General features: G+C 36.6%; 1 protein-coding gene across 2 annotated transcripts in view; it reads left to right on the top strand.

Moving 5' to 3' along the window:
- The window catches only part of mier1 (MIER1 transcriptional regulator), a 46,711-nt gene extending 27,198 nt beyond the window's left edge, over positions 1-19,513 (top strand). For both annotated transcript variants that reach the window (XM_062978185.1, XM_062978184.1), the window contains 9 exons: positions 4,668-4,788; positions 7,111-7,175; positions 8,857-8,929; positions 9,635-9,786; positions 10,365-10,446; positions 12,420-12,514; positions 13,249-13,376; positions 15,449-15,588; positions 16,616-19,513. In XM_062978185.1, coding sequence (XP_062834255.1) covers positions 4,668-4,788; positions 7,111-7,175; positions 8,857-8,929; positions 9,635-9,786; positions 10,365-10,446; positions 12,420-12,514; positions 13,249-13,376; positions 15,449-15,588; positions 16,616-16,938 — 1,179 coding nt within the window. In that variant the 3' untranslated portion in view covers positions 16,939-19,513. The remainder of the gene's footprint in view (positions 1-4,667; positions 4,789-7,110; positions 7,176-8,856; positions 8,930-9,634; positions 9,787-10,364; positions 10,447-12,419; positions 12,515-13,248; positions 13,377-15,448; positions 15,589-16,615) is intronic.
- The last annotated feature ends 1,871 nt before the right edge of the window (positions 19,514-21,384 follow it).

Raw genomic sequence — 21,384 nt, 5'->3', positions numbered from 1 at the left:
GTGCAGTGTGCATGGGAATTTGTTCACAGTTTTGTTTTGTTTTTTAAACTATAGACTGGCCCCCCAATGGTCTGAGGGACCGTGAACTGGCCCCCTGTTTAAAAAGTTTGGTGACCCCTGCTCAAGACAGTTTAGAACAGATAAAAATGTAGTTAAAATTCACAGAATACAAAAGTTTAAAAGTAATTACAGTATCAGAATAATTAAACTTAGTTAAAACATAACCCACAAAATAACACATTATTAGCATAATAAGTTTTTAGAAAATTCAGCACAATGTTTAGGTAGGATGGTCCTTGTACAGTCAGTCCTCAAAGGCCTATCAAAACCTGCTTGCAGAAAGAAACTAGTGGAGGTACCAGTCTCACCTGGATAAAGACTACTAGTTCATGGGATTAGTTACTGTGTGGGCCTTTTCCTGTGTTCTCATCAGATGTACATATGAGCGGGGTGGGACAGTGGGATTATCAGCACACCGTCAGATTTATAAGGGAGAGTATGATCATTCAAATAAGTTGTATACACTGAATAGATATACAGATACCAGTGAGTTTCTGTGACTGTAGCCTTTGTGTGATGTTGAAAGTGAGGACTGCAATGTTGAGAGTAATATATTTTTTAAAAGTTAGAACTGTAAGGTGTTTGAAAGCTGTGTCTTTTAGGACTTAGACCAGAGAGGTATGATGTTTAAACTTTAGACTGACAAACTAATTGCAAGTAAACATAACCATTTGTAGGTTATGTACAAGTAATCGAGAAAGAATTCTGTCTTATAAGTGATAGAAATGAAATTGGTAAAGTCTGATCACCGCATAGTCTTAAAATAGTGAAGTGATCAGATGCTACTTATTTAGTCTCTGATTGACAAGAGATTGAGCCTCAACTTCAGTTTAATTAATCAGTTGGGAGCAGTTGCTGAAAAGAGAATAGCTGTTGAGAATAATGCAGAAGATAGTTAGAAAAGAAACTAATGAAGTCTGAAGATTTCATGTCAGAAGTAGTTGAAATCAGTGTGGTTATCTTGAGAAGAGTTATGATCCCTGATATTGTGAAAGGTTAGTTGTCAATTGCCATAATAGGTCCTCTCTGCTGCCCTGTGAATGAGGGCAAAATATTCAGTTGTTTCAACAAGGTCTACTGAGAGTGGCTCCTATTAGCTCTGAGGTATCTGTCACTAATTACAATCCTGTGCCTGCCTTTACATACCAATATTCCTGTTCATATTGGTGCTGTCTCCTTTTGAAACATTTACCATAGAACGGCCACCTTTTCTAAAAGCAACTTCTAATAGCATTGTGATCTATTCCATCTAAATTTGTCCTTTTGAATGGAACACTCTTGGATTCTACTTTTGCAGTGGCATCTGGGTATCTTTTTCCATTTAGATCTGTCTTTGGTCATTCCTGACAGGGTACCAATACCCAAAGCTCCTTCTGACTGAGCCTACAAGACAAAAAAGATGTCCAGAACAGCAGTTCCAACTTTCCACTTCAGGAAAAGGATCCTTAATCAAGGAAACAGTTCTTGGGCTTCAGTTCTTAGAATTCCCTCACTGTTGGCCATGCTGATCGGGTCTGCTAGAAGTCAGCATAGAATATATGTGTTGCTTCTGGTTGATAACCACACCTCTGACCAGGACCAGTCTTTGTGCCAAAAAGGCTGCAATTTTTCCAAGAAGCAATTTTCCTCATTTCTTGATTTAACATATAGTGCCCCAATGCTTGCCTGTGACTTCTTCAGTTATTAACAACCAGGGCAGGACACATTCAGCAAGGATAGTGAGACTTACTGTGTGCCTTCCATGCATCTTTAGATCCAGAGGCATCTTGCTCCAGTAGCTGCAGACAACAGCACCATTGACTTTTTGGATTATAATAGAGTTTCCTCTTATAAGTGATTACCACCTACATGCTCACCATCTGTTCTTTGTTGCAGTTACTTGAGTATCGCGCTTTGTATTACTTCAAGGAGTGCTCATTTCCCCTACTTTTCCCAGCAGAGCACTTGGAATAGAACGCACAAGAAAATGTATTCATGTTCTTTTCAAGATGCCTGTTCCTTCTTGCATTCCTGTATATTTCCTTGCTGACCAGAATTCTAGTGAAAATTTGCTGCAAGTAGTTTAACATCATTCTTATTGTCCAGCACAGAAGTGGCTTCCTACAACACTCCTGCCTTTGCACCAGAAATAGTTCCATGTGTAACAGCAGTGGGAAATAATCTGGGATAGGAAGCTGTGTTAACCGTTAGAGGCCTCTACAGTTGTAAGAGTAATTTCTCTGTTTTTGCCCCAGTTCACTGCAGACATTTTAGATCCAAAATACAGTGTTCCCTCACTTATCGCTGGGGTTAGGTTCCAGGACCACCTGCAATAAGTGAAAATCCGTGGAGTAGGGATGCTATATTTATTTTAATATTTATACATTATTTTAGTAGTTATACACTATTTTAAGTCTTTATCAACCAATTGTGTGTTGATAAATCACCTCCTTCTCTCATTGCCGCTTGGGCTCCTTTTCTCTCCCTTTGGCTTTTCCTTCCTCCCTTCCTTAGGCTCTAAATTGTAATTTTTTAATATTTATAATAGTCTTTTAGAGTTTATTGAAAATCTGCGAAACAGCGAATCCGCAAAAAGTGAACCACGAAGTAGTGAGGGAACATTGTAGACCTCTTTAGAATAGGAAATAATCCAGAAGTTCTAGTTCACTGCCTCTTAAGAGAAAAGGACTGTCCTAATATGCCAGAGGACCTTCCAAAACATAGTAAAATTATCCCTGTGATTTCTAGAGGACAATTTGTAAAAAATGATGTATTTTTAAACAGTGGAAGCCACAAAAATAACCCTGTCTATGGGCTACATTTTGATCACCAATGACCTAATCTCAAACATAACAAGAGTATTATGCAAGGGAGAGGGGATTTAGAGAGTAATTGGCAGGCTGATTGCGGAAAACATGGTAGACTGCATTTGGCCCATGGGCCACAAATTCCCCATAAGAGTTTTAGATCTCTTTCAGAATGTTCTCTTGGATGGTATGGACTAACTACTTGACAATTTGCAGCTTGTCCTTATTTGGTTGATGGTTAGTCCTCTTAGTTTAGCTTAGCCTGTTACAGTAGTCTGGGCACCTCTTTCTGTCCAGGTCTTCAATGGAACTGCTGCTTCATTTGAGTTATTGCATCTGTAATTAAATTTTTCTTGATAAATACTAACTAGGGGCTGGGAGAAAATACCTTTTTATGTCAAATCTATCTTACATGGGCATGTAGCATGTGATGACTAATCATTTGAAGATGCTCATAACTTCTTGGTCTAAGTCTGTTCTTTGATATCTAGACAGTGATGGTAGTGGCAAGCAATGTTTTTATCAGCTTCCATTCACTGCCTTTGGCTTTTTAATGAAGAACATGGATTTCACTTACATTAACTATGCATAGATTAACTATGCATAGGTATTCCCATATGGACTGACTACTGGAAACTGCAGTTGATTTTGCAAAATTGCAGTGAGTAGATTACTGTCTGGGATTCCAAGACTGGAATCTACTGTTTATGATAATGTTTTTGAAACACTCTGTATACACAATACTATCTAATTCAAACAGATTTTACTGCTTAAACAATAACTAAGTGATTTAACATATACCATTGAACCATTTGATATTTATGAAATTAAATAAAATGTGAAAGCATTACCTTTTTGGAAGCAAAATTATCAATATACCATATTTTATAGAGAGAGCAAACCCTACCACCTAAACTCATGTATCTTGGTTTTGTCAGCTGTGAATAGTCAGAAACAGACATTTGGATATGAGGTTTAATTCAATCTTGATAATATTGAATGCTTAAGTAGTGTATATTTTAAGACATAACATTCCCTTCTCCAAGTGTGCTCATATCAAGAAATGAATACTCATGAAATGTAGAAATTTATCTTGAATGTGAACGTTGTAGACTTCAAATTACGTATAGTTGTTTCTGATTTATGGTGACCCTAGCACAGGGTTTTCTTGGTAAGATTTGTGCAGACATAATTTACCATTGCCTTCCTCTGAGATTGAGAGTAGATTACTTACCCAAGGTTACCAAGTAGGTTTCCACAGCCAAGCCGGGATTTGAACGCTGGTCTTCCAGTGTCCTAGTCCAATGCTCATGTCACTACACCATGCTGGCTCCTCTGCACAGGACTTACAATTCTTTAATTCTGTACACTGTTTTGCATATAAATTTTCATACTTCATTGTATGCAATTCTTGTTGTTCAGGCTGACTAAAACCTTGTCCTCAAATTGTTTATCTTTTTTTAAAAAAAACTTATTTCAGCTGGAAGTTTTTATGCTTTCCAATATTTCAATTTCCCCATCAAAGAAATAGCCCAGTTTATGTTTTCTTTTATCTTTCTCACCACTCCCATTTTTTAGAATTTTTTTCACACCTTCATATCTCTTTTTGTGTGAAATCAGATGGGTGGCTATGTGAGCCTTTTCTATGGAGGCATGGCAATTTTAAAATGCCAGGGTCACACCTTTTCAATTTTAAAGCTTTCTTTTTTTTTAGTGCGCTTTTAATGTATGATTAACCTACTATATTTGTATGTGTGTTAAACAGAAAGAGGCAGAGATAAATAAGAAAAATTAGTGTTGTCTTGTTTTATTCTTTATAAGGAGGAAGCCATAAAAGATTCATCAGGTCAGGAAGATGAGACACAATCCTCCAATGATGAACCAGCACCATCTGTAGTACAGGAGATAATTCGCCCACGGCGCTGTAAATACTTTGATGCAAGTATGTTTTTTTCATGTCTTAAGACCTATCATTTATGCATGTTTTCAAATACTTCTAAATGTTTGGACATTCTCATACCAGAAAGTGAATGAAAGGTTTTTATGCTTGGAGAATGACACAGTTTATTTGTATTTGTTTCCATTTTTTATGTTTGTATTGGTTTTGTTCATGTTTAGTAGAGCATTGACACAGCTCAGGAATGTAGTAGAAGAGTAATAGAATTATCAAAAAGAAAGATGAGGATATGGACTCTAGTGATAATGTCTGAAATCTTCTATGGCAGTTACAAAAGTGTAACCTAGAGTTAAAGCGCTTGTGACTCTTAATGTATTAATAAACCCTATGTACAGGCTATGTAAGGGCCTTCAAAGTTCTCCCACCCACATTTACAGAACAGCAGTCAATTGATAGAGGTCTGTTCCCATCTCATTCAGGAAGCGCTTGGCTGACTATTATTTATTTATTTATTTATACCCCGCTTTATCTCCCCAAAGGGGAATAAAAGCAGCTCGACATAAAGCATTTTCCTTTCCCCGTCAAATTCTGCAGGCCACTCTGGGAAACAGCTGGCAAGGGTGGAAACAACAATCAACCACTTCCCAAGTGTCAGGAACAGAGTTATGTCTGTTTTAGTGGGTGCTTCCTGTTAATTGATGATGGAGGGCTGTTGGGCCAGGATTCACTGTGTAGTACTCTAACTAAAAAGCTTAAATTGGTAAAATTAGAAATGTGAGTGTATTTTGTAATCTGACATTGGAGGCACATGATAAATCTGAAATACACATCACATTCTATATATTTGAGAAAATAGCCAGGAATCCAAACATTCATATGTAGAAGGTTGGTATGTTAGCTTGGAGAAAAGAAAGCTGAGAGGGGACATGACTGTCATATTTAAATATTTGAATGGATGTCACAAGAAGGAGGGAGCAAGCTTGTTTTCTGCTGCTCTGGAGGCTAGGACATAGAGCAATGGATTCAAACTTAAGGAAAAAAAGATTCCACCTAATCATTAGGACAAGCTTGCTGATGGTAAGAGGTGATTGGCAATTGAAATTACTGCCGCAGAGTGTAGTGGAGTCTCCTTTTCTGTAGTTTTCGAAGCAGAGTCTGGATGGCCATCTGCCGGGATGCTTGTTTCTGCATGGCAGGCAGGGGGTTGGACTGAATGGTCCTTGTGGTCTCTTCCAACTTTGTGATTCTATGAGAAATTTGAATTGTTTTGATAATAGGCACACAATGGTCCTTCTGCTTCTTTTAAGGTGTGTAGAAGAACTTTTGAAAGTATATCAGAGTTGTAAAATGCTCACTGTGGGAACAAAGGACCCCTTCCATTTTAAAAAGTTTATTGGCTTTTAAAGGCATCTTGTAGAGTAGAGAAGGACGCTGAGAAAAAATTACATTGACTGCATGTTTATCAGGATTGTGGTCAGTTCGTGTTTTCCAGAAAATAGGATTTTCTTCCTAATTGTGGAGTTCACGCTCTTCATATTAGAAAGCTTTAGACCAATGGTTCTTGTTAGTGAAATGTGGATTCAGTCAGCAATCCCTTAACTGATTTCCAGAAAAATACCTTGTAATAAACTGTGTTTCAGATAACCTTTGAAGGACAGAAAAAAAATGTTCATTATGTTACCCATGACCCAAGAATCATGTACAAATATGTATGCTAATAGTATTAATTACTCTTTCCCACATTATCCTACGTAACCTGTTTTCTACATAGCTTAACTAGTAAAGCTAGGAAGAAATGTAAGCAGAAATGCTGACTGAAGTTCAGGAGATCCTAAGAATGCAACCCTGTGGTATTGCTTCCTTAAACATAGGGTGACAGATTCTAGAACAGAAAAAATGTGGTCATGGCTTAGTTAAGACACAGTTTTTTCTAGGAATTCTTCCATTAGTCCTTTGTAAACTATCTTGCTGGACCCGCTCAAAGTTATAAGTTTGGCCAAAAACACTCCCAAGGCAACAAAGATGCCACTATTCCTAGTTAAACTTGTTACTGTATCTGAAGCTTTTCAGCTTGGGGGCTTACTGGTGTTTTTAATGGCTACACTGTTCACAGTTTTAAAAAAATAGAAATCTGCTTCTTGCTAAAGTTCTCAGTATTACTCAGTAAGGAGAGCTCTGCCATAATTAGCCACAGAGACGTCATAGTTCAGTGTTCAATTCAGTAGTTGTGACATCATACTTCAATGTTCAATTAACCAACCAGATTTAGCTTTGAGAAATTGGTCACTAGGATAGATTTTATTTGAAGGAATGTGATTCAGAGTAACTATAAACAGTTTAGTGAACGTTTTTGATATTCTTATATAGATAGCGAAATAGAAGAGGAATCTGAAGAAGACGAAGATTATATTCCTTCAGAAGACTGGAAAAAGGTAATGTTTGATGCCTTCTGGTAAAGCTATTTTCCCCCCCAGAAAGTATTTCTGAATCAAAGCATCTTTGCAACACTCCTTGAATATTGTGTTGATATCACAGGCCAGATGCACTGTAATCAAAGTTGCAAATTACTTTATATGCAGGAGACATTGGTACTTTTTAATAAAAGCTGAAACCCTCAGATTCCTAACTTTAGGGTACATAGAGCAAACTATATAGTCCTAACTTAAATGAGAAGTATTACTTCTTTTGAGGGGTTATATTGAAGATCTGAATCTCGATAAAATAGTGAAGAGTAGAGACATCACACTGGCAACGAAGGTCCGCATAATTAAAGCAATGGTATTCCCTGTAGTAACCTATGGATGTGAGAGCTGGACCATAAGGAAGGCTGAGCAAAGGAAGATAGACACTTTTGAACTGTGGTGTTGGAGAAAATTCTGAGAGTGTCTTGGACAGCAAGAAGATCCAACGAGTCCATACTCCAAGAAATAAAGCCTGACTGCTCACTGGAGGGAAGGATATTAGAGGCAAAGATAAAGTACTTTGGCAACATAATGAGAAGACCGGAAAGCTTGGAGAAGATAATGATGCTGGGGAAAATGGAAGGAAAAAAGAAGAGGGGCAACCAAGGGCAAGATGGGTGGATAGTATCATTGAAGTGACTGGCTTCACCTTGAAGGAGCTGGGGGTGGCGATGGCTGACAGGGAGCTCTGACGTGGGCTGGTCCATGAGGTCACGAGTTGGAAGCGACTGAACAAATAAACAACAACAAAATTGAAGATCTGAAGTTGATAGTTTGATATCTACTGAACATAAAGGAGTACTGAACTGCCATTGCAACTGAATTGTGGAACATGTTTCAGTAATGAGAATACTGTGTCATAATCTAAGCGCCTTTGAAAAGACTTGAGTTTCTCAAATTTGGCAAGCAGAGTAATTTTGACTGAGACAACTGTTGAGAAGTAATTACTGAATGTTGATAGGTAGTTCTCATATTAAGCAGTGAATATTACCTTGATGCAGAATATTTATCTTATTAGAGGGAGGTTGTTAGCATTTGAGATAATACTATTCTATTTTAAAAAGTGCGTGAGTCCTGGCCATATTTCCCATAAACTAGAATTCTGAAAACTCTTAGCTTAACCATCACCAGCATGCACTTGCTGTCCATTGCCAATTGCTTGATGTGTGGCTAGACGAACTAGGAAGTCACCAAGAGGCAAAATATTAGTATTATGTCAAAACCAGGTGTTCCATTGTGTTGCATGTAGAAATCAAAATCTGAAGGGTTTGTAGTTCTTATTCCAGACTTGTTCAGTAGTAGCAAGGCAGTAAATGAGTTTGGACAGAATCCTAATCCTTTCTTTGCTGTGGGGTTCCTTGTATGTCCAGCAGCACCCACTGATAAGAATCATATGGCAATTATCAAATAATGTTTATTAGCATGGTGCTTGTGAGCAGTGTTCTCGGTTTCCCTTGGGTGCTGCAGATTTGCTTACAAAGTGTTTGTACTGTGCAAAGATGCAACAATTATAGAAATACAGATTTTAAAAGTTTTTAACAGTGATTTCCATCATAACCCCCCCCCCCCAAGAGATTCTGCTGCATCTTATTGATAACTGTGATGTATTATCTGTGATTACTAAGGAATGCATTGCTATTATTCCAAACAGGAAATTATGGTGGGCTCCATGTTTCAAGCTGAAATTCCAGTTGGTATATCCAAATACAAAGAGAACGAGAGAGGTAAACTTAAATTGCTTTTAATGTAACTGATAGTTTGATGGATTTTGAAATGTCTGAAATATTTGGGTAACTTATTGATAAGAAATGATGTGATATTTTCAGAATGTGGCAGTGTATTTTTGGTACATATATTTTATGGCCAAAAACAAGCATAATTCTATGCATGTGTGGTGTAATTTCTGTAGCTATAAGACCTGAAGGCTAGAGACAACAGTTATTCTTTGCACGCACTTATGTTTCAACATCCTGCAGCTTCCTGACTAGCTATCTCCAGGTCTCTAGGGTGAAGTGACACCCTGCTTATGAAGCACCAACAACCATAGAGTACTGCTTTCAGAATCCAACTGCCACTGAGTTTCCTTTGTAAATTTTGTGAAATTTTAAAACTTCTCAGTAAAAATCAGATGAATTCTGATGTATTCAGTTGTATCCATTTAATTTGGTTTAGAATTTATATATAATTACTATCATTTTTATTTTAGTTGTCAAATGAGATATAATTAAATAAATCAAGAATATTAAGAAAACATAAAAAGTGCACCCTTTGAGCATTTGGCCAATCTGGAGAGTTGCCCCCACCTTGATTGCAGTTGCCCAGTCTTGATTTAGAGCTAAGATGAAAGAAAATGAATTATTTTTCTTCATATTTCTTTTAGGTTTAAATGTTGTTAGACAATGTGTAAATATTGTTTTTAAACATAATAGTTTATGAAAATGACGACCAGTTGCTGTGGAATCCAGATTACCTGACTGAAGAAATAGTGATTGAGTTCCTTAATGAAGCCTCTAGAAGAACAGGAGAGGAGAGAGGAATAGATGCATTGCCTGAAGGATCTCACATTAAAGACAATGAACAGGTATATGGTAATAAAACAGCATGCTTTCCTTTTATTTTTTGTCACCTTACGCTCCCACAATTTAGTTGAAGTGCATAATTTTTGTTTTAGGATTGGATCCAGAGTAAGCTTCTTGCATGTGGAAAAGCTTTTTCTGTTAGTGAGAGATTTGAAATCATCAGAACCCTTTTGCTCAGTGAATGAGGGAGGATGCAGGCTTCAACAGTTCCTTTCTACTGCTTTGAGTCTCTTTGTGGAGAATAAAAGCAGGGTATAAATAAACATACTACTGCTACTACTACTACTACTACTACTGGAGAATGGTATGGGAACGTGGGGCTGAAAAAAATAGCCAAAATGAATCCAAGATCACTTGTCCCATTTTACCAACTGGAGCATTTTGGAGTTACTCCACTTCGGGACACTCCCAGCAGCAGAATAAAACTTAATATCTTATTGTATTTTGGCTTATTCTCTCTGCTAAATTCATCTGGAAAATAAGCAAAAGACCAAGGTTGGAAATAATTGACTGATACACTTTTTAAACAGTTGAAAAAGCTTGAAAAGCTCAAAATCTATTTCTCCCCCTTCTTTCCCAGGCTTTGTATGAATTGGTAAAATGTAATTTTGAGACAGAAGAAGCATTAAGAAGATTGAGATTTAATGTAAAAGCAGCCCGAGGTATTTATATCTTTATCTTTTAAAGTGCCTTTTATTATCAAGAAAGTTATTACTGTTAGCTTAAGCTGTTCCCAAACCCATTTCTTAATTAAGATCCCATTAACATATTGTGTGTCTATCTTCCCGTGATTTTCATAGTCCGTTTTGAGAAGCTTCAAATCTTATCAGTTTAATATTTGTGAGTCCCAGCTTTAGTCATATTTTTCAGTTCTATGGTATGTATATACACTTGGATGGTTGATTTCTTAGAATTATTTTGTTTTGTTTGTACTTTATTAAATTGGAAATGAACAAGAACATCTCAAAATAATAATATAGGTGGAGTGTAGCATAACTTTATGAGAATATTCTAATTTTAATTATACATACAATATATCTCTGCATTCTTCCCTTTTTTGTAGTAGAGTTGGGCTTGGGCTGGGTTTTCAACACTGTGACTTGTAGGAGCAAAAGTGGAACAAAAGGATCTGGTACACAGTTAGAGATTGTACTATGGACACATTTCCCAGGTTTCTTTACCCTGATGTAGGCCAGACAAATGTATCTTAATAGCTAGGGGAATTTTAAAATCAATTTTGATGAGGGAAAATATCACTCATGATTATTACTAGGCAGTATGTTATATCCCATTAGTCTGTGGAATTATAGTACTTAGTGCACACGTGTCAGTCTCAAGGACCATGGGTTGAATATGATCCCCCATGTCATTTATGTGGTCTTCCAGATGCTGAACTACAACTCCTGTACTCATCATCATTAGACTAGAACTGATGGAAGTTATGATACAGTAACATCTGGAAGGCTGCAGTTTGTTCTGATAATTCAGGAGTTGGGTTTGAATTTAGAGACAAGGCTTGTGAACATGATGCCTGACTTTAAATTGTCATTTAACCTTTCCCCAACCTCAGAGCCAGAAGTACTGTTGGGTTGCAATTCTGCATGGTGGATATTCAGAAGTGATGGGAGTTGTTCAGTAACATTTGGGGAACCAAACTGGGTAAAAACTAAAGAGCACCAACCACTATGTAAAAAAAAAGTATAGTTGGCCTCTGTATCCATGGATTTTCTGTCCATGGAGTCAAATGCTCTTTCAAGGGAACCATAAGACTAATGGGACCGTCGATGGAAATTAGTTTGATATCTCTGACCTAGTGTGCTGTTAAATGCTGTACATACTGATAAGTGCAACCATACTCACTGTTCATCTTGAAACTTCCTTCCTAAGGAAGAAAGAATTGCTCTCCTTTTTGTTCTTCCATCATCCAACTAAATATTTATTTTGACTAGCTTTTGAAAATGTATTTGTGTTATTATGCTATTGACAATTTACTTACATTTGAATCACAGCAATTTGAGTCCCAACTTTAGTAGCAGAGGGCAGTGGGCTGTGAATAATTGACTATGACTGCTCCTTGTAAAGAAAAAGACAATGATACTAGTTTACAGCAAGATGAGCGAATCTTGTTTTTAAATGCCTGGTCACTTTTTTCCATGGTTTTCTTTTTTACCCACAGTATTTTAGTATCTCTAGGCCAAATTGCATGTGATACGACATCTTGGCTCAACTCACAGAAGTTGCTGGAAAATGGCTTCTTGCCATGGAAGTAGTGAGATGATGCCTTGCTGCATTCTGCTACCTCAATCAGCCTTTCCCCCAATTAAGTAGTAATGCCAGAAATAAGCTGGGCAGAAAATAAAAAAAGAAAATAAAATATTGTTGCATAAGATGTGTGCTCCTTTTCTGGGTAAAATGTGGCGATCCACACAATCAATCTCTACTACATTTTCTAAGGAGAAAGGGTAGGGAGACTGTAGATAAGACAGATAAAGATACGATTCTCTGTTGGATTTTACTTGGCTATATTTGAATTAGAAATAATTAATATTTTTGTTGATAATTTAAAAAGTGAACATATATTTTATCAGCTTATTTTTTTTACTCATTAATATAAAAATATATTGCTTTAATTCAGAAGAATTATCTGTCTGGACAGAAGAAGAATGTAGAAATTTTGAACAAGGGTTGAAGGCTTATGGAAAGGATTTTCATTTGATTCAGGCAAACAAGGTTAGTATATTGAATAATGATTCAAATAAGAAATGCAATAAAACTAGTGAATGACAGTGTTGTGGCCACTTAAGAAGTGTGAAAGCTATTGATTTCTCCTGTTTGGTTTCTCCTGTTCGGCTTCAAGTGGGGGTAGTTGTCATACATGTAAAGTAACAGCATTTGTGGTATTGAAAGGCCATAAATAGTGTTCTTCCAGATATCCAACAAATGGACATAAATACAGTTTGCATGTATTATTTCCATTCAGTGATGCCTTTTAGGCATTCTACACATGCTCCATTGTGGTGGAATACTTTCTCCAGTTTGCCAAATACATTTTATTTCTCTTATTTAATTTTTGCCTAAATCTTAATGGATAGAGGCTAACTGAAAATAGGTTTTTCGTTTTCTAGTTTATTCAGACAAGTAACTAAAAATGTAGTCAAAAGAGTAACACCTCCGTCATTTTTAGATGCTGTATTGGTTTACTGTTTACAAACTTATTTTCAAAACTATGTAGCTTTACAATGCCAAGAACAGGATGTACATAATACAGTTTGAGAGGGAAGACCGAGGATAGTTTCCTGTTCGGCTGTTCATCTGAGTCCTCTCACCGGCTCTTCAGTTCATGTCATATCTGCCTAAGTTTCCCATTTTGACTATTCCTAATATGACTCTGAGATGACTTATTTTGTGTTTCATACATTTTGTATAGAAAGCAGATTAAATATTTACACTATTCATTTTCGTAGGTACGAACAAGATCTGTTGGTGAATGTGTGGCATTTTATTACATGTGGAAGAAATCAGAACGATACGACTTTTTTGCTCAGCAGACACGATTTGGTAAAAAGAAGTACAATCTGCATCCTGGTGTAACGTAAGCTGTGCTGTTTGTTAAGTCATATTTCTCAGTGTTCCTAAACCAGTAGAAAACTAGATGCTTTCAAGTTTATTAGCAATAGAATGTGTATGTTTGTGCTCAGTTTTGAGTTCTGCTGTTCATTATTAGTTTCTGAAATTGCATTCTGGGAGTTTTAGGTGCTTTCATTCTTCTAGTTTTTCCTGGTTTTTTTAGGTCAGTCTTCAGAGTTCATCATTGTGATATAGGTTAGAAATAGTGTCTGATTTATGAACACACAGGAAGACTTGTGGCTGAGTAGCCACATAAACCCACATCTCCCTATTCTATCTCAGACAGTCTGGTCATTTCCCACACTAGCTTTTCTGCTGTATTTTGTTGTTTGGCTCTCAAAACAGTACCCAGTATGGTATTCATTTGGCACCTCATTACAGGAGTAAAGCACACAGCACAAAATTAGAGCTAAGATCCATAGATATAATAGCCCTCCTAGCACACATCTGTCAAACTCAAGGCCCGTGAGCCAAATCCACGCTGCCATGTCATTTTATATGGAATTTCAGATGCTACAATTCCTGTATTCCTCATCATTAGGCGACATGCCTAAAGCTGATGGGAGTTGTGATACAGTAACATCTGGATGGTTCAGTCAGGATAACTGAGTTTGAGTTTAGATACAAGGCTTGTGGATATGATGTCTGACTTTCTCAATCTTTTCCCAATCTTAGAGACACGAGTGTTGTTGGGTTGCAATTTCCATTATCCCACATCCTCATGGTGAATAATCAAAAGTGATGGGAGAGCCAAATGTGGCTAAGAACTAAAGAGCATAAACCACTATGTAAAAAAATATAGTTGGTCGTCTGTATCCACAGATTCTGCATCCATAGTTTCAGTAGCTTTTTGAAGGCAGCCATAAGGCTGATGTGGCCCTGGATGAAAATGAGTTTGACACTACTGTCATAGCATCTCAAAATAAGCGGATGTAATAATAATAATAATAATAATAATAATAATAATAATAATAATAATAATAATAATAATACATGTTATTTATTATCTGGCTCTCCTTATAGCTTCAGGCAGGGTACAACAAATTTAAAAACAAATGAATATAAAAATACAATAAATTACATACACACACACATATGAAAACCTATACCAAACACATATACAGAATTGACGTATAGTGGCAATAGAATGTAAATCAAAACTCATGATTGTAAGTTGACTAGGTAAGCCTGCTGGAAGAGATGGGGCTTCAATTGCGTTTGAAATTTCAACAGTTTGTTTAGCTGTCGGAGCTCTTCTAGCAAGTCATTCCGTAGTCTTGGGGTGGCTGATGAAGGTCTTCTGGATGATGGTTGACAGTCAGGTTCTGATTGGTTAGATTAGTCACCCCACAAAGGACCTCAGTGTCCTAAAGGACGGATTGTGCAGGAGGATGTGATCCTGTAGTAACCTGGACCCAAACCATGTAGGGCTTTAAAAGTCAAAACCAATACCTTGTACTTTGCCCAGAAACTAAATGGCACCCAGTGGAGTGGCTTTAGTATACGTGTAATATGCTCACTCCTAGATGTACCTGTCACCAAACTGGCTGATGTATTTTGAACCAACTGAAGTTTCCAAAATTGGTACAAAGGTAGCCCAATGTAAAGCGCATTGCAGAAGTCCAATCTTGAGGTTACCAGCGCATGCACTACCATTTACAGGTCCTCCAAATCTAGGAAGGGACGCAGCTGGTGGATTCGCCAAAGCTGGTAGTAAACAGTCCTGACTGTTGCATCTACCTGGGCTGACATTTGGAGAGACTGATCCAAAAGCACTCCCAAGCTGCGAACAGTCTTTCAGGGGGAGTGTAAACCCATCCAGAACTGGTTGACACACTTCCATCCCCAAATTAGGACTTTTAATGGCAATCATCTCTGTTTTGTCTGGATTCAGTTTCAATTTGTTTTTCCTCATCCAGCCTCCGATTATATTACAGAATTGAACAAACTTTTTAGAGTCTTTATTGATTTATTTTCCTTTTTACCTTGATTAGTTATTGGCGATATGAAATGCAGATATGTTCTTTCTGTTTTAAGGGATTACATGGATCGTCTGCTAGATGAAAGTGAAAGTGCAACATCCAGCCGAGCCCCATCCCCTCCGCCTACTGCCTCAAACAGCAGCACCAGTCATTCAGAGAGAGAGGACAGCACCACCAGCAATAGTAATCATAATGGTATGTGAAACTTTTACCCTTTAAAACTGTTGGTTTGTTTTTTCAAAACTTCACTTTATTGAGGTTATGCAGTCTTTTTTTTTGTGAACAGAGATGGTTGTATTGTTAAAGTTGCAGAGTTTTGTTACATGCTTGAAAGCAGGTAAATATTGAGTTGTGATTAGTTCCTGACTTCACAGTTGATCTGTATATACTTTCACATGAGCAGTGATTCATAGGGACCACCAAACGCAGCGCCCAAACATAAATCAAGAAACATGAAAGGCACTGTAGACTGATTCAACCAGAGAAGTCAGCCATAGCAGAGCACTTGATGAACCTGGGCATAGCGTATTATTGGAGAACACAGAAATGCTGGACCACTTTAACAACTACCATGTCAGACTACACAGTGAAGCCATTGAAATCTACAAGCATGTGGACAATTTCAACAAAAAGGAGAAAACCATGAAAATGAACAAAATCTGGTTACCAGTATTAAAAAAACTCTAAAATCAAGACAATAAATAAAGAACAACACTCTGACAACAGGGTAATTCCAGGCATCTCCCAACAAATGATTCCCCCAGGCAGGAATTAGCCAGGCTTTGAGCTGCAAGGTCATTAAATGCTAATCAAGGTGATTAATTACAACATTCAACTTGCCTCCAACAAACAAGAGTTTTTTCTCCCACCCTGGTCCTTCTACAGATATATAAACCTCCCTTGCTTAGTTTCCAATTTACCTCACAACCTCTGAGGATGCCTGCCATAGATGTGGACGAAACATCAGGAAAGAATGCTTCTGGAACATGGCCATACAGCCCAGAAAACTCACAGCAACCCAGCGATTCCGGCCATGAAAGCCTTTGAGAACACATCAAGCAGTGATTTGTTGCTGAAAACTATAGACTAAATTATGCTGTTGTACTTGGTGTATATAGTGGTGGAATTCATTGTTCTTAAATATCTATGGTTTAAACCTGTTTGAATCCTGTCCCCAAATTTTGTTCTAATACCAGGTATTCTGTTTTTTCATGTATTGTAGGTGTATCCACGAATGGTCCAGGAGAATTGTCAAGTAAAGAAGAAGCCAAACTTGAAGGATTGCACCTAAATGGACCAGTTGGCAAAAAAACATCACTTGTGGATTTTGATACAAATGGCTATGAAACTGAAAATCTTCCCAATCATTCTAAACTTGTTCATTCAAACACAAGGAATGAAAATGAGTTTGAAGACAAAAATGAAAGGCCTTTGAAGAGAAGAAGAGTAAATAGTAATGAAAAGGAATGTCCAGGTTCTTCAGAGACTTTCCCAGAAGCAATGTCCCATGGCAAGTTTGAAGAGCCAGAGACTGTGGATGACTGAATGTTCCCTTTTATTTCTTAAAAGTCTTTTTTTTTTTGGTGTTGGCAAATTTCAGGGCTGGTAGTTTACCTTTACAGATTCAAATCCTTTAATTTATTAAGATGTTGAAATACATGTTGGTTGCTTCCTCATCTTGAATGAAGTTATCCTCCCTCCCCCAGGCCTGTAATGCAGATGAAATGGACAGGAGAACACTCTTGAACCAAGTCACTTTTTGTTTTAGCATGTCAAGGAAAACTTGTTACAGAGACAGTTCTCTGCAAATTATTACCAGAGCGGTAAACTGTTGTATAAAATATACTGTGGAAAGTAATCATTTTAAAAAATCCATAAGATTAGATATCAAATATAAAACATAACAAAATGTGGGAATCTCCTGTCCACAGAAAGAGAAGCAGTATTGGAACAGTTAAAAGAATGCCTGAATTCCTGAGAGTTGTATGTAAGAGAATATTTTTATATATACATACATATATATAGAAATATTTAAAAATAAACCAAGTCAGGTTTGTATTTGTAAAATTGTTGACATCAGTGATGTCTTTGCATATTCTTATCTGGATATAAGATACTTTCTGTATTTTTCCAGATTCTTTGTAGCCTTTGAAAGATTTTTACAATATCTAAGTCATGATTGAGTTTGTCATTTCTAAAAATAAGTATGTAATTTTCATAAACTTGTACAGTATGGTAAACTTTTATGAGAGTTGATCTTCTGAGGAGTTTGTCAGCTTCATTTTATTTTGCTAAAGTTTTTTTTATTATCCAAGTAATCATGTTTTAGAAAGCAGTACAAATTTTAAATATATATAATTCACACCCAGTTATGAATCTCAGAATTTTGAAATGCCTATCTATCTTGGGATAAATTGTGACTTAAAATTTTAGAGATTAGCATGATGCTTCAATTGCACATATTTCTCGCATCTGTAATTGATTTTTTCAAATTTATTTTTATGAGACAATATTTAAATAGTCAAAATGCTTTAATGTTGCTAACCTAGCCAGGGTCAGACATGACATTCACCCATTGATTTTTACATTTCAGTGAGTACAGTAGGATAAGGAAATGAATCAAATAATCCTTGGTAAGGAACAAGTGCATAGCTTGTATTGGGCCTGATCTTACATTCAAGGAAACCACTTTGTGAATAGTTATTATTGCATATATATGTATGTATATGCATATGTATGAGGTACTGTAAGGGCTGGTAACCTTTTAAAAAAATAATTTGTCAGAAGGAAATAATTGACAGTGTGATGGGATTATCCACAAAGATTGGATTATGGCCAAATGATGGTACTTTGTAATGTCAATACCTTTCTGGCATGTAAAATTGTTCGTATGAGATTTTTTTTCTCTCATCCCCTTTTTACACCAGGCTCTCTACCGTAATTTTAGCACTTTTCCTGTATTGGGGCTGGCTTGAAAAGTTAGCATCACACTGTTTCAAGTTGATCTGATTACTGGCATTATTTGGCAAAATGTTCAGTCTTTAATTATGAACCCCAAAAACCTTTCTAGGCCATCCAAACATAATTTTTTTTTGTAAACATCACTTAATCATTAATGTAACACCCTGCATTCTCTGGAAATGTTCCAGGTGAATTCTCTTTTGTTAAGATTATAGGGCTAATATTTATTGTCTACAGCTCAATGCAGTATATCTCAGTTGGCTTACTTAGCAGATGCATACTATTGTAAACTTTACTGCTTTAGGGAAGATGCTACGGCTGACAAATCCCAGTTTTGTTTATGTGGGAATCCAAAGTTTTCATAGCCTCGTATCAAAGATTGTCTTTTAGAAAGTGTTTCTGAGCAAAGCAGTGCATTGCTTTTAGAAATCTTGTTGCAACTTTGAACATCTATTTTTCTGTTCTCTATTTCGCAAGTTGAAAATGCTTGCAATATGGCTCATAGGAGTTTATAAGTATATTGTTCTCAGGCTTGTAAGTAAAATATAGCACTGTGTACATTTTCAGAATTTTTACTTTGGTCTTTAATCTTACCTTTAATGGTATGCCTAAGAAAAGTCCTGACATTCCGTAATCAATATGTAATGCTCAGCTGTTCTTAAGTATTTAATTGTAATGTGCATTTTGTTTATGCAGGTGTTTATACAATATTTTATTCATGTTCTTTAAAATGCAGCCACTATAACTTGATAAGACATTGCACTAGTAGTACTATTTAAAATTCTAGTAATATAGTAACCTAATTCAAGAAACTTTTAATGCAGTTCGGAAACGCTGAAACTTCGGTTTCCAGATTGGATTGAAAAATCAGTGCAGCTTTGTGTATAGTAATTGTAATGTATATTTTTACGCACTATTGTGTCCTGATCCATGAAGTGCATTGTGCGCAGCCTGAATCAAACCTTCAATTCAACAGAGCTGACTGTTGGCTTTATAAAAGGGTTTAAAGTGATATTTTGAAAGAAATTTAAAGATTTGCAAATTAGTTTTATAAATTTTTCACATAGTACTTTTGCACTGTTGGTAATCCCTGTGTCTCTTTCCCTAGCTCCCTGTCTGCAATTCTGGAAAAGGTTATTAAAATATTTTTTTAAACATACTGCTTACATAAATACAGTTGTTGCATATTTTAAGACTGGTACTTCTGTTTCTTTAAGAAAACCTTGGAAGACTCACCATCAAACATTGTGGAGTATTTGGTTAAACTTCTTGCATTTGTATCATAGAAATCTGGAAAGGGAATTTGGTACAGAGAAGCAAACCAAGAATGGCTACAGCTGGCTTACTCATTTGCTTACCATAATTTGCACAGTGCACCAAATGAAAATATGTTCTACAGTAGTAGTAAATGAGGGGAAAAAGGGGAAATTGGGACATTCAAAAAGTAAGCTGTATTCTAAGCATGGTGATGAGTACATATGCAACAATGCAGTGAATTTTTGAAATATATATGTATACTGAAATATTTTCATGGGAAGATAATTAGGTAGATAAGATAACCACTTTTAAATTTACAAAAGATCAGTTTGCTATAGTAACAGACAAAAAAGGTTCTGCAACTAAAATTATGAAGGAAAATCACCAGAACCAAACAGGAAAGTAGGCATATATTGGTCTTTTAAGAAGTGAAATTCCTGTATCAGTGAAATGAATTCTACAAGTTAGTATAATACAAGTTCAAGCTGTAAGGAGTTACAGTAGAGTCTCACTTATCCAACGTAAACGGGCCGGCAGGACGTTGGATAAGCGAATATGTTGGATAATAAGGAGAGATTAAGGAAAAGCCTATTAAACATCAAATTAGGTTCTGATTTTACAAATTAAGCACCAAAACATCATGTTATACAACAAATTTGATAGTAAAAGGAGTTCAGTGCTCAGTAATGCTATGTAGTAATTACTGTTTTTACAAATTTAGCACCAAATTTCACGATGTATTGAAAACATTGACGACAAAAATGCGTTGGATAATCCAGAACGTTGGATAAGTGAGACTCTACTGTATAAAGCAGGGAATAAAAGCCTGGCCATATGGATTATGTAATTATGATGGCCTTACTGGCTCCAGTTAAGTCAGCCTTCCATATTCGCTGGGGCCAGGACCCTTCCTCATGAAATTTTTTAAAAAGGTGATTTACCCGATAACTCCATTTCTCTAGGAATCTTTTAGGGCCTCCAATATGACACAATGTTCCAGATGTTGACTATAGTGGTGTGCTGGAGGGCCTGGAGAGAGATTCTCTAGGAATATCTAGGTCCTCCAGTACTTCTCTAAGGTCAACATTCTGCAGAAAGTCACCATAAAGTCAGCTGCACTAGATGACCTAGAGATCCCTAGAAAAGGCCCTTCCACACAGCCATATAACCCAGAATATCAAGACAGAAAATCCCACATCTGCTTTGAACTGGGCTATCGGGTGTCCACACTGCCATATATTCCAGTTCAAAGCCGATGTGGGATTTTATTCAGCTGTGTAGATAGGGCCCATACTGATAAAATCCACTAAAGTTAAATCTGCAAGTGTAGAGGGCCAACTATTCCTAGGTAAGGGGTGTCCCTGGATCTGAACTAGTTTGGCCCCTTAATGACTATTGACTGCTGCCGAGATCAACGAATCCTATTGTGGCTATACATATCTTTGTTCCTGTATATATAATTTGGCTAAAACCTTGGAAAACAGCTAAAATGCTGCCCCCACAAGTCATTGGCAATTCATTACTGAACTGATAGACCTAGATGAATTAATAGTACTGAATTATTCATATTTATTCCATACAAATATAGGATGTTTATGTGCAGAATCAAAAATTAGGATTGAGTGTGTGTGTGTGTGTGTGTGTGTGTGTGTGTATGTTTTAATACTTCAAGTCAGATTTAAAGATTTTAGAGGCCATACTATATGCTACAGGACTCCCATCACTACTTGGATACAGAAATACTGCACTGCCCTGAGCTGCGTATTGGTGCAA

Source organism: Anolis carolinensis, chromosome 4 (genome assembly GCF_035594765.1).
Source record: "Anolis carolinensis isolate JA03-04 chromosome 4, rAnoCar3.1.pri, whole genome shotgun sequence".
Classification (NCBI taxonomy): domain Eukaryota; kingdom Metazoa; phylum Chordata; class Lepidosauria; order Squamata; family Dactyloidae; genus Anolis; species Anolis carolinensis.
Note: the sequence above shows the minus strand (reverse complement) of the source record. Positions and strands in the feature narration are given on the sequence as shown.